The sequence below is a fragment of the Corella eumyota genome, chromosome 3 (assembly GCF_963082875.1).
Source record: "Corella eumyota chromosome 3, kaCorEumy4.1, whole genome shotgun sequence".
NCBI lineage: Eukaryota > Metazoa > Chordata > Ascidiacea > Phlebobranchia > Corellidae > Corella > Corella eumyota.
The window spans coordinates 19,802,737-19,816,444 of NC_137492.1; the positions used below are offsets into that span (position 1 = coordinate 19,802,737).

The 13,708-nt window shown below is 27.6% G+C and overlaps 3 protein-coding genes across 3 annotated transcripts; 2 read left to right on the forward strand and 1 right to left on the reverse strand.

Annotated features, from left to right (window-relative positions):
• The first annotated feature begins 720 nt into the window (after positions 1-720).
• Positions 721-3,890, forward strand: LOC145744594 (ras-related protein Rab-28-like). The gene is made up of 7 exons (XM_082562482.1): positions 721-988; positions 1,428-1,524; positions 1,663-1,751; positions 1,895-2,015; positions 2,319-2,422; positions 2,766-2,843; positions 3,098-3,890. Exons 1-7 carry the CDS (start codon positions 911-913, stop codon positions 3,194-3,196), a joined length of 666 nt encoding a protein of 221 aa, XP_082418608.1. The 5' UTR covers positions 721-910; the 3' UTR covers positions 3,197-3,890.
• Positions 3,557-5,625, reverse strand: LOC145744593 (putative hydrolase LipZ). Its single transcript, XM_082562481.1, has 3 exons — positions 5,365-5,625; positions 5,050-5,269; positions 3,557-4,925 (listed from the first exon to the last, which is right to left on the reverse strand). Exons 1-3 carry the CDS (start codon positions 5,623-5,625, stop codon positions 4,384-4,386), a joined length of 1,023 nt encoding a protein of 340 aa, XP_082418607.1. The 3' UTR covers positions 3,557-4,383.
• Positions 5,626-7,335: 1,710 nt separating this feature from the next.
• On the forward strand, positions 7,336-13,514 carry LOC145744548 (ubiquitin-conjugating enzyme E2 H-like). The gene is made up of 7 exons (XM_082562422.1): positions 7,336-7,593; positions 8,505-8,578; positions 9,445-9,519; positions 10,956-10,995; positions 11,205-11,257; positions 11,737-11,865; positions 12,312-13,514. Exons 1-7 carry the CDS (start codon positions 7,541-7,543, stop codon positions 12,458-12,460), a joined length of 573 nt encoding a protein of 190 aa, XP_082418548.1. The 5' UTR covers positions 7,336-7,540; the 3' UTR covers positions 12,461-13,514.
• Positions 13,515-13,708: the final 194 nt, after the last annotated feature.

The following is a 13,708-nucleotide window of genomic DNA, read 5'->3' on the forward strand; positions in this document are numbered from 1 at the left end:
GTGTTTTATATGGGGGAATTTTAGAATATGTTATTTTTGATGTGGGCTTAAAATGAACCGAGATATGTTTTTATTTCAAATATTAAAGATTAAACACAGTTATTTTTCCATTTACACAAAATTTAAAAGCCCAAAAAATAAAATTTCCGCGTAGGTTTTTTATGTGGGCGATATAATGCCGATCTTTAAAGAATTTTAAAAGTATTTGCTAGTGGTGTTTATGCAAATATTGTAATGTTTATGCAAAAAATAAATCCTCGGGCAATACCAAGCTAATTATAGGCCAAATAATGTTCAAAAATTAAAAACTAACAGCTTAGTATTTAGAGTAACTTTGTATTTAAAAAACGTTTTTTTGTATGTATCTTTATCCTTGATGTGGAAAGGTCGAATACACGACTCAAACTTAGAGTAACATTAGTTACTCTGTCCTGGCAGTGTGGATTGAACCCACGACTCCATAGTGGTGTAGCAAGTGTTCTTACCACTACACTACGCTGCGGCTGAAAAAATTCATACCTAAAATTTTATTTAATACAAATAACGCAATTTAAATACTTTTTTAAATAATTTAATTTATATATGTTATAAAAAAACTTAAAACTAAAATTGGATTTTATTTTTGTTTTATTTAAAATAATTGCGTTTTTTACGTTTGGCTTAGGGCACATTTCTATCACAACTTCGATCTCTTAAAGTTTGTTTTGAATGTGGTTTAAGTTGGTCCTTATGGTAACGCGGGTTTTTATATTTCTATAAATAAAGTTCAAATACAAAACTTTAAACCACAGAATATCAACAGAAAGTTCTTTAAGAGAGAATTCTGTGGATTTTAATAACAAAATAGCTATCGCATCTAGTAGCAAATACAAATTAAACTTGATATTTAAAGTTTGAAAAATTTTGGAAAATGTCAGACTCGGAAGACGAAGACACGACCGAAGTTCGATTGAAAATTATCGTGGTGGGAGATGGTGCCTGTGGAAAGGTATACAAAGTTTGGTATGGTGTTAAAATTGTTGATTTACTGTGCAAAATTGTCTTTTTTTTGACAGTTTTAAGATTTAAAAGCTTTTTCTGTTTTTTTTTTGTATTTTCTTTAACCTTGACGTTGAAAGGTCGAATGCACGACCTAAATGCTTGGTAGTTAAGTTGCTGATTAAGTGCTGGCCCAGCAGAAGTTTATACCGTTTATAGCGCCTTACTCAAGGACGCTACAACATGAGAGCAGTGGGGATTGAACCCACGATGACATGGTGGTGTAGCATAGCAAGAGTTCTTATTACTGCACCACGCTGCCAGTTTTTTTTTTGTTTGTTTAATTAAGTTTAAATATGTTTCCTAATTGTACCTAAAATACAAAACAATCCATTTTCTAATATTTATTTTTTTATTACACTCAATAATAGAAGTATTTAAATGTTTAGACCTCTATAGTAACAAGATATACTCAAGATCAGTTTGGAAAGGAATACGATCAAACTGTTGGATTGGATTTCTTCTTAAAAAGGATAACACTGCCAGGTATTAAAGGGGTTTAAAAGTAGTAAACCACTGTTTTTTTTAATATTGTTTTAATAAGTGTCCGGGAGGAATCAAACCTAGGTTACTTGGTTTGGTTTTGCCAAACTTAATTTATTCCTGAATATTCTATTTGTTTAGGTGACAAAAATGTGACGATACAAGTCCTTGACATTGGAGGTCAAACCCTTGGTGGAAATATGCTGGATAAATATATTTATGGAGCTAATGTGAGAGTTTTATGTTTGCATCTTAACTTTTTAATGTTTTCTTTGTTAAAAAATTGACTTTTGTTATTTTAAATGGATATTGCTTCTCTAAAATTAAATCACAATTGTTACCATGTTGTCAAATATGTAAATTAAATTTTTAGGGGGTTTTATTTGTTTATGACATCACAAATGTTCAAAGTTTTGAAGATGTTGGTGACTGGGTAGAAGCGGTAAAGGGGGTTCAACAGAAAACCCCCCACTTTGCTTTAGTAGGAAACAAAGGTAAGTAGGGTAGTTTAAATCAAACATTTTAATTAAATTCTTTTGTTTGATCTTTTTGTATTTTATTAAAGATAATATTGATTTTTTTATTGTTAGGTAAATAAAAGTCAAAACAAATAAAAGAAAATTAATTTTTTTTGGTTTGTGTTGTTCTTATACTATGTTACTTTCAGGAAAATAGAATTTTACAATCAATTTCAAACCATTTTTTGGCATTTTTGAAACCATTTCTTTGCATTTAAAAGTTAAAATTGGTTAGTTCTATTAGTTTATTATCTTTCAAATATTGACTTTTATGTTAAGGTGACTTGGAGCACTTAAGAATGGTGAGCAAAAATAAACACGAAAACTTTGCGGGACAAAATTCAATGACGAGTCATATTGTGTCAGCAAAAACTGGAGATTCTGTGAGTTAACTAACTTTAAAATATCTGATAATTACTTTTAATTGATTTTTACATATTTCTTGATCTCTATAATTAAAGGGTACTTGAATTTTACATTTTCCCATTAACGTTGTTTAAATTATTAATGAATTTAAATTGTTCAAGCTAATTTAAAATTATGTTTTACGCATTATTCCTTTTATAAAAGCTATAGCAAATAATATATTGGAGTTCTCATATTTCAATTTAAAATGCCATGTTTTTGGGGTTTAATATAAAGTTATAAATTATGTGGTTAAGTTTCTATGTTATATATGGTTTTGTAAACTAAACAAATAACTTTTAAATTTGCTTTCTGTTCCAGGTAGCTCTTTGTTTTAAAAAAGTAGCGGCTGATATTTTAAAAATAAAATTATCCAGAGCAGAAGTTGATGAAGCTCATGTAAGTATTTCAAAATTAAAAACTTCATTATTTTAACTAGTTTATGACCTCACCTCATGGTCATAATTTTAGTTTTTCTTAATATGGTCGCAATTCTTAACTCTTATTTGACAGATAATTTACCTGCACACCGCAAACAACAGTTTTATTTATTTTGGACTTACATATATATAGATATACTTAGCCCCATAATATCCACTAATATCCATTATATAAAGCTGTGTCTAACATTATTATTTGTTTTAACCAAACAGAAAGTTGTAAAAGCTGAATTAATAAATACTGGTTCATCATCAACTACTAAAATGAGACCTCGCAAACAACCTAAAAGCTCAATCTGTGCTGTTCAGTGATGTCATAGTAAGGTTGCTGTGATGTCACAGTGGTGGTTATGTTGGTAAAAGTAAGAACAACTACCTCTGCAATGCTCAAAAAATTAGCGGTAAAAAATAAAAACCTAATTTTTTTGCTAAAGTTTAAGAGTCTCTTTAAACTAAAAAGTGAATGATTTTAAAGATTTAATATTCTTTTGTTTTAAATTAAGGCCAAATAAATGCACTTATGATAAAGTTATGTAGCTGGTTGGTTGTGTTTTAGTTGTAAAACACTTAAATATTATTTCATATATTTGCTATAATTAATATTAAAAACATTTAACAACTTGATTTTTTATATTTTGTTCTGTTTTTTTATTCTTTACATGAGGTGCAAATTTAAGTTTCATATTTTACTTTTAAAAACTTTGTTTTATTTTCATATAAAATTAAATTTTTTTGTCTTTTCATGATAAAATATTTGGTGAATTTATGAGAATTATTTTTTAATGTTTTTGTATTATTGCAATAAATTGTCCAAAATTTTTACAATATTTAACTTTATAGAAAAACAACAATTTATATCTTGTTTGCACAAGTTAAACGCTTATTGTACAGGTTGTCATTTTACCTAATTGTGACGTTACCATTGTCGTAACAAGGTCGCATTCTGTCTGTGATATTTTCCCGCGCGCAACTGGAGGTTTTGTTTAATTTTGTATTTTTTTTGTATATATTTTTATCCTCGATGTGGGAAAGTCGAATGTGCGACTTAAACATAGAGTAACATCAGTTACTCCGACCCAGTCTCGAGTTGCCTTTGCCAGTTTGGGATATTATAGATTATAATTGCCCAATTGCCCAAAAATGCTGCTGATTTAGTGCTGGCTCAGCAGGAGTTTATAAAGGGCGCTACAGCATGACAGTAGTGGGGATTGAACTCACGACCTCATGTGTGGTGTAGCAAGTGTTCTTACTATTACACCACGCCGCCGGTTATTGTTCAAGTTATTTAAATTTAACCTTTTTTGAGAATCTTTTTTCAATCATTTATTAAATATAGTGCCAGCTACAATTACTTAATATTTTAAGTTATTACAGAAATAAGGAGCACACATAAAAATAAAAAATAATTACAATTTAGTTGTCTTTAAAATTAACAAAGTGCACCAAAATTGTTTGGTGCACTTTTTAAACGCTGAATCTGAATTTTAAGAATCATAATTTCAATTTAAACACTGGACCATTTTGTCGACCCAAACTTTAGGTTTTTCCAGCATCCAAAAATGTCCACAGCCTTCCACAAATTCAAACTTGGTTCGATTTTTTGGCATCCAATCCATGAAAAACCGCGGTATTAAAACTGGCGCTACTGGGTCTGATTCCCCCCAAATAAAACGGGTCGGGATATCTATATTTTCTAGCGCTTGAAACCAACGAAATTCGAAATGCGCTCGATCCCATAAATAATAAATTGTCTCACAAGCTAATTTTATCCCTCCGTTAAAGTTGTGTAAATCAAGAAGCAAACCAATGTCCGCGGACTTTTGCTCTGCATCACAACCATGCGGCCATAAAGTACCAACTTCTCTCCGAAACGTGGCAGCAGAGATCCCGAATTTGTAAGCAATGTTGGCAAGTATAGGTCCAAAGAATTGGTTACTTAGAATAATTTGCCCAAATCTTTTGTTAATCAAGGAATATTTCATACCACCGTTTGTAAAAGTAATGCTTTGAAAAAAGTCGTCAAAATACTCGGGTAGCAGTCCTGTAGATTATAAAAAAACAGTTTAGACGAAATTTACCTGTAAATTTTATATAAAGTTAAAAATATTTTTCATTTTAAAAGGTTATTTAAATGTTATACGTAATATTAATCAAACTAAACTAACGTCTGTATCTTCTTGAAATGATTTCAGTAAGTACAGTATCGCCCATATCGTGCGCAAAAACATGAGCTTTCCTAACCGCAACATGGCGCCACAGAGCAAGGGTATTATCAGCTGCTTCAACGATCGAATAAGTGTAATTTTTGATCGGTTTTTCAGATAGTCCAAACCCAATATGATCGTGAATAATAACGTTGCCAAATTGCAATAGTGAAGATATTACCTAAATGAAGAATTGTTATGTAAATGCCGTCATTTGTTAGTTAACCTTTTAACGATGCAATGTGTTAAGGTTTTAAAGTTTAATAATTTAGTTACCTTATGATATTCAAAACTGGATGAAGGGTAGCCATGTAATATGGCAAACGTCTGAGGGTCTTTAATTTTTGGATTTTGACATTTCTCGTGAATATAAAACATTTTCCTTCCGTTGATGGTTGTTATTTTACCTGTAGCAAACCAGTCTTGAATTTGTTTTGGTAATTCTGATACTTTATTTGGCGTGTAAGGTTCTGGCAAAAAATTAGGGGCCAGTAGAATGGCTATTACCACAACTAAAATTGTTATTAATACCTTCATGTTTATTGTATCTAAAAATAAAAAAATCTATAAATATCTAACTATTTAATCAATAAATACAACTTGAATAAACACAACTTTGTCTAGATACACTAATTAACATTTAAATATACTAAAAAGCTATTCATGATAAATTACAGCAGTCATTATCACGTACTTCCTTATACCATTAAACGTGTATATTAAAAAGCGCATTAAGGTTATTAATCATATCGGTTTAGTGTATTCTAGGTTAATAATTACTTAACTTTATGCTTCATTTCATGTTTTATGTAGTTTTAAAAAGGCGGTTATGGGCATTTATATAAAGAAATACTCAAATTATAGTTTGCTTGTATAGTAATTAATTTGTAAGTAATACATTTTTTGTTTTTTAAACATTGAAATGAGTGATATTTTATGTAACAGTCACCACTAAGTGTCGCTGTTTTGTTTACATTCGATCAGCTGTTTCGTTCGTCACGCCCTGGTGATCATGACGTCGTCGCCTTTTCAGCTGATTCTAATTGAGGATAATTAAAGAGAAAGCAGCTGCGCGCTCTGCTAGAGTAATCGAAAACTTGCCCAGCTTAGCTTGCTTTAAAACTTGGCATACTTTTAAGGTTGTATTAGCTAGCGACCTTTATTATTCTGAGCCTAAATTGCAATATCTTATGCCTATATTTTAAAGCATTTAAATAACGTGCGCATTAATTTAAAAAAACGGTACATAAATTAATATTTTATTTTTATAGTTTAATTGACGTGCTTTAACAAAAAAATGTTTTTTTTGCTAAATAATATAATAATTTTCAATTTTTAACGTTGGGTAGAATAAAAAATGCCAAAACTTAAAAATTCGTTAAAAAATAAATTTTTTTAAATTACGCAAAACTAAAAAACTTTTTGGTAAATTTTATGACCTTCCAAGCCTAAAAAATCGCTAGGAGATCGCTGATAATATTTCGTTTTTTCTCTCACTTTTTGTTTAAAGAAACATACGAGAGAATAGCGATGTCGTCACGGCAAAAAGAGAAAAAGTTTTCGTGGGGTCAGGGGTCAAAGGATCAGATGTTTGTCTTCGAACGTTTTTGTTATTCTTCTAAATTTTTCATGTTAGTTTTTTCTCATGTGACATAACTTAATTTTGACGCGTTTTTAGCAGTTTAACATCATGATTACGTCACGGCTGTGTAATATCCGAATATTATTAGATGTTAGGCCATATTAAGTAGCGAATATTAGATTAAAATAGACTAAAACTTTCTAATATTCACAACAAATTCTTAAACAAAGAAACTGCGGCAGTTAAACGGTAGCAATTAAATAAATAATTATATTTTTGTAAGTCATATATAAGTTTGTTTGTTAAATTGTTTTTTCAAATATTCCTACAATTAAAAAAGTAAATTTAATTAAAAATAGGTCAGTTTTAATATTAATTATTTGTTTATAAAGCTAGGCTATTGTAATTTCTGGTAAATAAGGTTTTACTTGTAAAAGATAGATTTATTTTCTACATCTGTTTAAATAATGTAAACCAATATTTTAACTGATTGCTATAGAGATTTATTAGAGTCTTGCCTTTAGTTTCTTACTGACAGACTGACATGACTGTAGGCTGACTGATTTTGGCAAAAGTACCAAATATTAGGAATTGAAACTCCGTATATTACTAAATTTTATTTTTCATCATGACTATGTATTAATCGAGTCATAATACTTCTTTAAATGTCAATTTTAATTTTATTAAACTTAATTTTTACAGTGATATAAAAGTTTCCATAAGGTCCAAAATATCTGACTTCATAAATAAATAATCACATTTCTGTGCTGTGTATTTATCAATATCTTTAAAGTTTTTAAACGGTTACATCTTGGGTCCTGCGAAGAATTTAAAGTTTTTATTTTGTGAGGTTTTTGTCGCTTTGTGACAATGTCGTCTCCGAGCCCAGGAAAACGAAGAATGGACACTGACATCATTAAACTGTATCCTTTTTTAACTTATACGTTTTAAACTATTATCTAATTTTAATGTTTAACCTATTATTTTGAATTTAAGGGGTTACATTTTTAAGATGTATCTTCTAGCGGTTGTTGTTTTTTTTTAAATGGGTTTGGCTAGTTTATAACCAAGGTGTAAATTTTTAAAGATTAATTTTAGTAAATTGTTTTAAATGCATCAATTATAGAATCATTTTAATTGTGTTACTACATATAATGTGTTTGTTTAATATGCTACAAGTTTTGTAGGTAAACCTGTTTGTTTTTTAAATACTGATAAAAGTAAGAATACTTTAACCTGAGTAACCTAATGTGTTGAGGCTTTAAGTAATTTTCAGCTATATTAAGAAATAAATTTAAAATTTGTTTTTCCTTTCAACAAGATCGTAATAATTGTTATTTGTATAAGACCACATAATATTGGAATAAGTGCTTTTAGTATTTATTATTTCAGCTTGTTTGTGTATTAAGTGTGCTCTTAATATGGGGAACACACATTCAAAAGGAAGTAATTAGATAAGTTTATTTTTTGCTAATTATTAATCATCTTGGCGTAATTTGGGGTTATGCTTTACATGAAATTTCTAATATAACTATGACATCATAAATGGAATTGTATTATAACAATTTGCTTCTATAAATAAATAGCTTTTAGTTGCTTATTGTTTATTATATTTTAAAATTTTATTTACTTTCCTAGAAGTGGGTTTTAATTACTTTTACTGATAATTGACTGGATTTTTAAAGAATCTACCATTTTAACTATTAATATTTATAAAAAATTAGTTTAAAAGGGGGGGTAAATATATATTTTCCAAAAGTTCACTTTATTTTTACAAAACTTTTTTTACCACTTTTTTGTTTTTACATTTTCCTTAACTTTGTTTTTATCAAAGTGAGAAGAAATATGACATCACGTTTCTAGGTGGTCTTCATGAGTTTATTGTCAAGTTTGAAGGACCAAAAGGAAGTAAGTAAAGCCTGTTTTGTTCTAGGATTTTTATCTTTTTTAAAGTAAGAGTAAGCTTATGGTATGTAAATTAAAAAAAAATTTGTCTTTTTCAGTTTTTTTTGCCCATTGTTCTATATTTGTATAAAGGTTTTATTTATTCTATTTGTTTTTCTTTAAAGGTCCTAAAAACAGTATATATATACTTTTATTACAAAGATTTGATTAAAATCTTAGATTCTAGTTATTCCAGTTTTTCAAATCAAAAAAACTCTTTCTGTGGTTATTCATTATTTAGATTATAAAGTGCTGAGCTAGCAAACCAATGACATTTTAATTAGAAATTACAAATTGTAATTAATACATGAACTAGCTATTATTAATCAAATATAAAGGGTCTTAGTATTAAGTTTATGATGTTGATTTTATTAGTATAATAAAAATATAATTTTTAATCTAATATTTTAAATACATTGTCCTTTGTGCAAACAAAGCTGTTGCACCATGTTTTGTCATTTTTGTGTTGTTTAAAGTAATATTTAATTTACATATTTGGAAACTGTCCAATATCATTAAGGCCAACTTATTAATAACATGACTATTATTTGTAATATAATAAGTAGTTTAAAACTTCTGTAGTACAAAGTATGTAACTGATAAATTTTAAAGCCTACCTTTATATGAATGTAGTAAAGTTATTATACATAAGTTTTGTGGTTTAAAATAAAGTTATTATTGATCTTTACTTTTTGAAATTGATTTTTGGATATTTGATAAGCATACTACACTATGTCAAACTAAAATTTCTTAAAATTTCCATTTTTTACTTACCCTTTTTGTAGGTTTTAAAGCATAATATTAATTTAATTAAAAACCTTATTTTACAGCCCCATATGAGGGTGGGGTGTGGAAAGTCAGGGTGGATTTACCTGAAAAATATCCATTTAAATCTCCATCTATTGGTAAGTACTTTAATTTGTACAAAATTTTTGTATTTACAATATTTGTAGTGATTATGTGTTTTTGTGATTTACTTAAGCTTGAACTTTTAGATAAAATAAACAGATTGGTAACTTGTTAAATATAAAAATAAATTCTTAAAAAAATTACAACAATAAAAGCTTTTTATATAATTGTTAAAATCTGATGTGGTTTTGTTTGTTTTTATGATGATATTTGGTCTCAATTTGAGTCATATTATAAAGTTTGTGACGTGACATTACCCTGTGTGACATCACACTATTATGACATCATGTTTATTGTAGGTTTATTATCATGTGATTTTTAACACTTTAATTAAAAATAAAAATTTAAAATTTAGACTAAAAAAGTAGATTTATTAGCTAATTAGACCTCTTAATTAATTAAATGATGCTTTATTTTTATGTAAAACAATATTTACACTTATAAACAAAATGTTGTGTTTATTTAAAAATTAAACAGAAAAAATTTGTCATTCGAAAACTATATTAGTTGACACTTATAACAAGTAGATATAAAGTGTTAAAATGTTGTTATATTAAACAACTTGAAAACTACTTAAAACTCTGTCATTATACATGCAGAATGAACATTAATAATTCCTTAATATAGTTTTTAATAGGGTCTATAGAAAATGATTTTATGATAAAGTTGCTAATATCAAAAAATACTTTTTTGTAAATACCAATTTTTTCTATGATTCAAAACATGATAATAGCGTTTAATTTTTAACATTAAACTGCATTGGGCTGTTGTGTAATATTAAATATTAAAGCCAAAATTATGATCTGTGAAACTAAACCCAACTTTTAAATGCCATGTTTTGCGGCATCCAGATTTCTATAAATAGCTACAATAAAACAGTTTTAAGACAACAATAAATTAAGTATTTCTTGGCCCCCATTAAAACACAACTTGTAACTTTTATGATTATGTTTTATTAGTTCTTTTTTTCCTGTGTAAGTTGTCATCTAATGCCCTCTAGCATTTTTTAAAAACATAAATACGCCAGATCTTTAAAATTATGTTATTGATTTTAAAACATATACTAAACACCAGCACAACCTTACTTATACATGTATATATATGAAATCTTGCATTTTTAATCAATATATATTTTATTTTTAATCGGATAAACAATATTAGTGGCTTTAGCTCTTAATTTGAATATCAATTATGTATATTTATAGTGTTCTTTATGGTTGTATTTTAAAATCCAATTCACTTATGGATAAAGTGCTTATTTATACCCTAATCCTAAAGCTATATTTAAATTTATATTATTAAAAGTAAATTAAAACAATTATAGTTTTGTGTTGCTTAAATTAATGGCACATGATATTGTATTATGATGGTATAAACACAACAATGCTGTAGTTATGATGTCATAATGATTAATAACTTTGTATTTATTTAGGTTTTGTGAACAGAATATTTCATCCGAATATTGACGAAGGGTAAATTCAGTTTTTGAGTTTTTATTTTTATTGTTTTTACTAATTAGTATTTTATTGTTATTAACAAATATCAACACCCAATCATTTCCTTTTTAAGATGTAATTAAAACATGTATATAATGCTAATTAAAACTAAAATTATTTAATTGTAAAAAAAAAAATGTTTTAAAGTTTTTACAAAAATAAACAAAAAAACTTTGTATTTGTAGATCTGGTACAGTTTGTCTTGATGTTATAAACCAGTCATGGACATCCCTGTATGGTAAGTTAATTAATTAATTAATTAAATTGGATAATTAAGTACAATCTAGTTTTTATTACTCTGACAAAATTGTCATTTTTTAACTTAAATTTTTTTATCATTTTTAGTGTTTTTATTTGATTTAAAATACAACTTTAAACATTATATAAACTGTTTAGTGTTATGAATTAATGAATATTGACATTATGTCTTTTATATTAAATAAATTTAATGGAAAAGTGGAGATTTAGTTAAAGTGAATAAAAATATTGATTCCCAATAACTTTAGATTTACGAGTTTACAGTTAAGCTGGCCCTCAACTAAGTGAAAAAAAAAACAATTTTTTAAGAAATGTAATAAAAATTGCCCAAAACAATTAAAAAAATAATTAATTTTGTAATTTATTTATTATTATGACATCACTACTGTTTCCATTATGACATCTTATAGCACAATAGTAACACTTTTTACAACTAATGACCTAATTATGACATCACAGATCTGAGCAACATCTTTGAAGCTTTCCTGCCTCAACTTTTGGCCTACCCCAACCCGGTGGATCCCCTAAATGGAGATGCAGCAGCTTTATACCTCCACAAGCAGGATGATTATGTCAAGAAAATTAAAGGTAAATTTGTAAAATAAAAACTGATATATATTTGCCCATATTACCAATAGACATATGTCCAAAAAACAATATTCTAAGAAATCACATTTTACCAAAGTTGGGCAATATAATTTTATCCCAAATTAAAGAGCATTTTCCCAAGAAGAGTTAGGGGTAGAAGGGAGTAGATAAAAATGTCTTATTGTCAATAAAAAGTGCATAAATAGGTCATTTGGTAGAGTGGTTTTTGGTAACATACCAGTAATCCTATAACAACAAGACATACATGTTTTTAAACTTGTTTGTGTAAGCGCCACTCATTAATCAAATTATCAATATTTGAAAGCAAGAATGTCAATGTTAAAAATTGCACAATTTTATACTAAGTTTGGGTAAAAAAAGTCAATAAATATGTTGTAAAATTATCCCAAAATGCTGCAATAAAAATGCTTATTTTCTCCGTTTAGAATACGTGAGTCGTTACGCAACAGAGGAGGCCCTGGAGGAGCACGACAAACAATGCAAAGCGAATGGCTCCCTAGAAGAATCCAGTGACTCCGAGGAATCGACTCTCAGTGATTTCTCCGAGAACGAGACGGAAACAATGGAGTTGTGACATCACAATCGACAATTTTTTAAGCAAGATCGCTTGATTTTAAATTTTGAGATAGTTTATTTGTTTTTTTTTTCTATTTGCTTTTCTCTCCCTCTTTCATCTGTGTTGGACATCTTAAAGGATTTGTGACCTCATAGTACACCATTGTTCTACAGCTGTGATGTCATAATGAACTTAAAAAGAGACTTTTTGCAAGATTTTACTTCTGAGGAAATTGAGAATTTATTTTACTCAATTTTCCATTGTTAACGAACAATGCCACCTTTGTTCCTCGGCACCACTATTTTTAACATTTTTATGATTTTTTATCAGTTTGTCCTCAATTTTTATAGAAATATTTGGGACAAGAAACTTGAAAAAAGATTTTCAAGTGAAAATTCACAATTTTTTGGCAACCCTGAGAAAATATTTATTTGGCAGCCCTGAGTATTAACTTTTATTTTATTAAAAAATTCCTGTAATATTAATAATTAGTTAAAGTTAATCTGAATCCTATTTTTTATGTTGAAATATTACAAATTGTTTGTAGTGTTTTATATAGTGGTGATCTGTTTTTTATTAGAAACCTTAGAATAATTAAATTTTATTTGTACACGGCAGTATAGGTAAAAATATTCAACAAAATTTCACTTTCTATTTTCAAAATTTCTCTCTTAGTAAAATTCTTTGTTTTCAAATCTAGTTAATTGAGATCAAATTTAACAAAAATTTTAAAGGTAAAAAATGGTTGCTTTTGGAATTAAATATCATATTTAAGTTAATTAATCAATTAAAAGCAACTTTACTGTGAAAAAAAATCAGGTATTGGCATTAGATGCAGGCCCAAAATAAAAAAAAAATTACTTATAATTTACTCTTTTTTATCCTAATTTTAGCACGTAAATCGAAATTTAATTAAATTTGCACAATTATTTTTGGCCTGCATCTAAGTTGATTAAAATGCATGTTCTTGAATATTTCTGTGTTTTAATTTCCATTCAGTTGGTGTCATAAAATTCCTATATTTTTCATGTACAGTAAAATTATACTTTAACAAATAAAGAAGTATACTACAGGGTGGTTCTTTTAAGTACATCAGAATAAGTCAATTATAAAAGAAAGCTCTATGTTATTTATTAAACAATTGTCAATTTATTTGACATTATACGGTTGTAAATCTAAACTAATATTCACTCACAATAATTTATCACAAAAGACAGTTTTGTTTATTTTGTAGGCTATTAAATGACCATATTTACATATACTGTC

Coding starts and splice junctions, on each gene's coding strand:
- LOC145744594 (XM_082562482.1), top strand. CDS start 911: ATGTCAGACTCGGAAGACGAAGACACGACCGAAGTTCGATTGAAAATT. Junction 989..1,427: donor GAGATGGTGCCTGTGGAAAG/GTATACAAAGTT, acceptor TTAAATGTTTAG/ACCTCTATAGTAACAAGATA. Junction 2,423..2,765: donor CAGCAAAAACTGGAGATTCT/GTGAGTTAACTA, acceptor TTTCTGTTCCAG/GTAGCTCTTTGTTTTAAAAA.
- LOC145744593 (XM_082562481.1), bottom strand. CDS start 5,625: ATGAAGGTATTAATAACAATTTTAGTTGTGGTAATAGCCATTCTACTG. Junction 5,270..5,364: donor CCAGTTTTGAATATCATAAG/GTAACTAAATTA, acceptor TTCTTCATTTAG/GTAATATCTTCACTATTGCA. Junction 4,926..5,049: donor CATTTCAAGAAGATACAGAC/GTTAGTTTAGTT, acceptor TATAATCTACAG/GACTGCTACCCGAGTATTTT.
- LOC145744548 (XM_082562422.1), top strand. CDS start 7,541: ATGTCGTCTCCGAGCCCAGGAAAACGAAGAATGGACACTGACATCATT. Junction 8,579..9,444: donor GTTTGAAGGACCAAAAGGAA/GTAAGTAAAGCC, acceptor CTTATTTTACAG/CCCCATATGAGGGTGGGGTG. Junction 9,520..10,955: donor ATTTAAATCTCCATCTATTG/GTAAGTACTTTA, acceptor GTATTTATTTAG/GTTTTGTGAACAGAATATTT.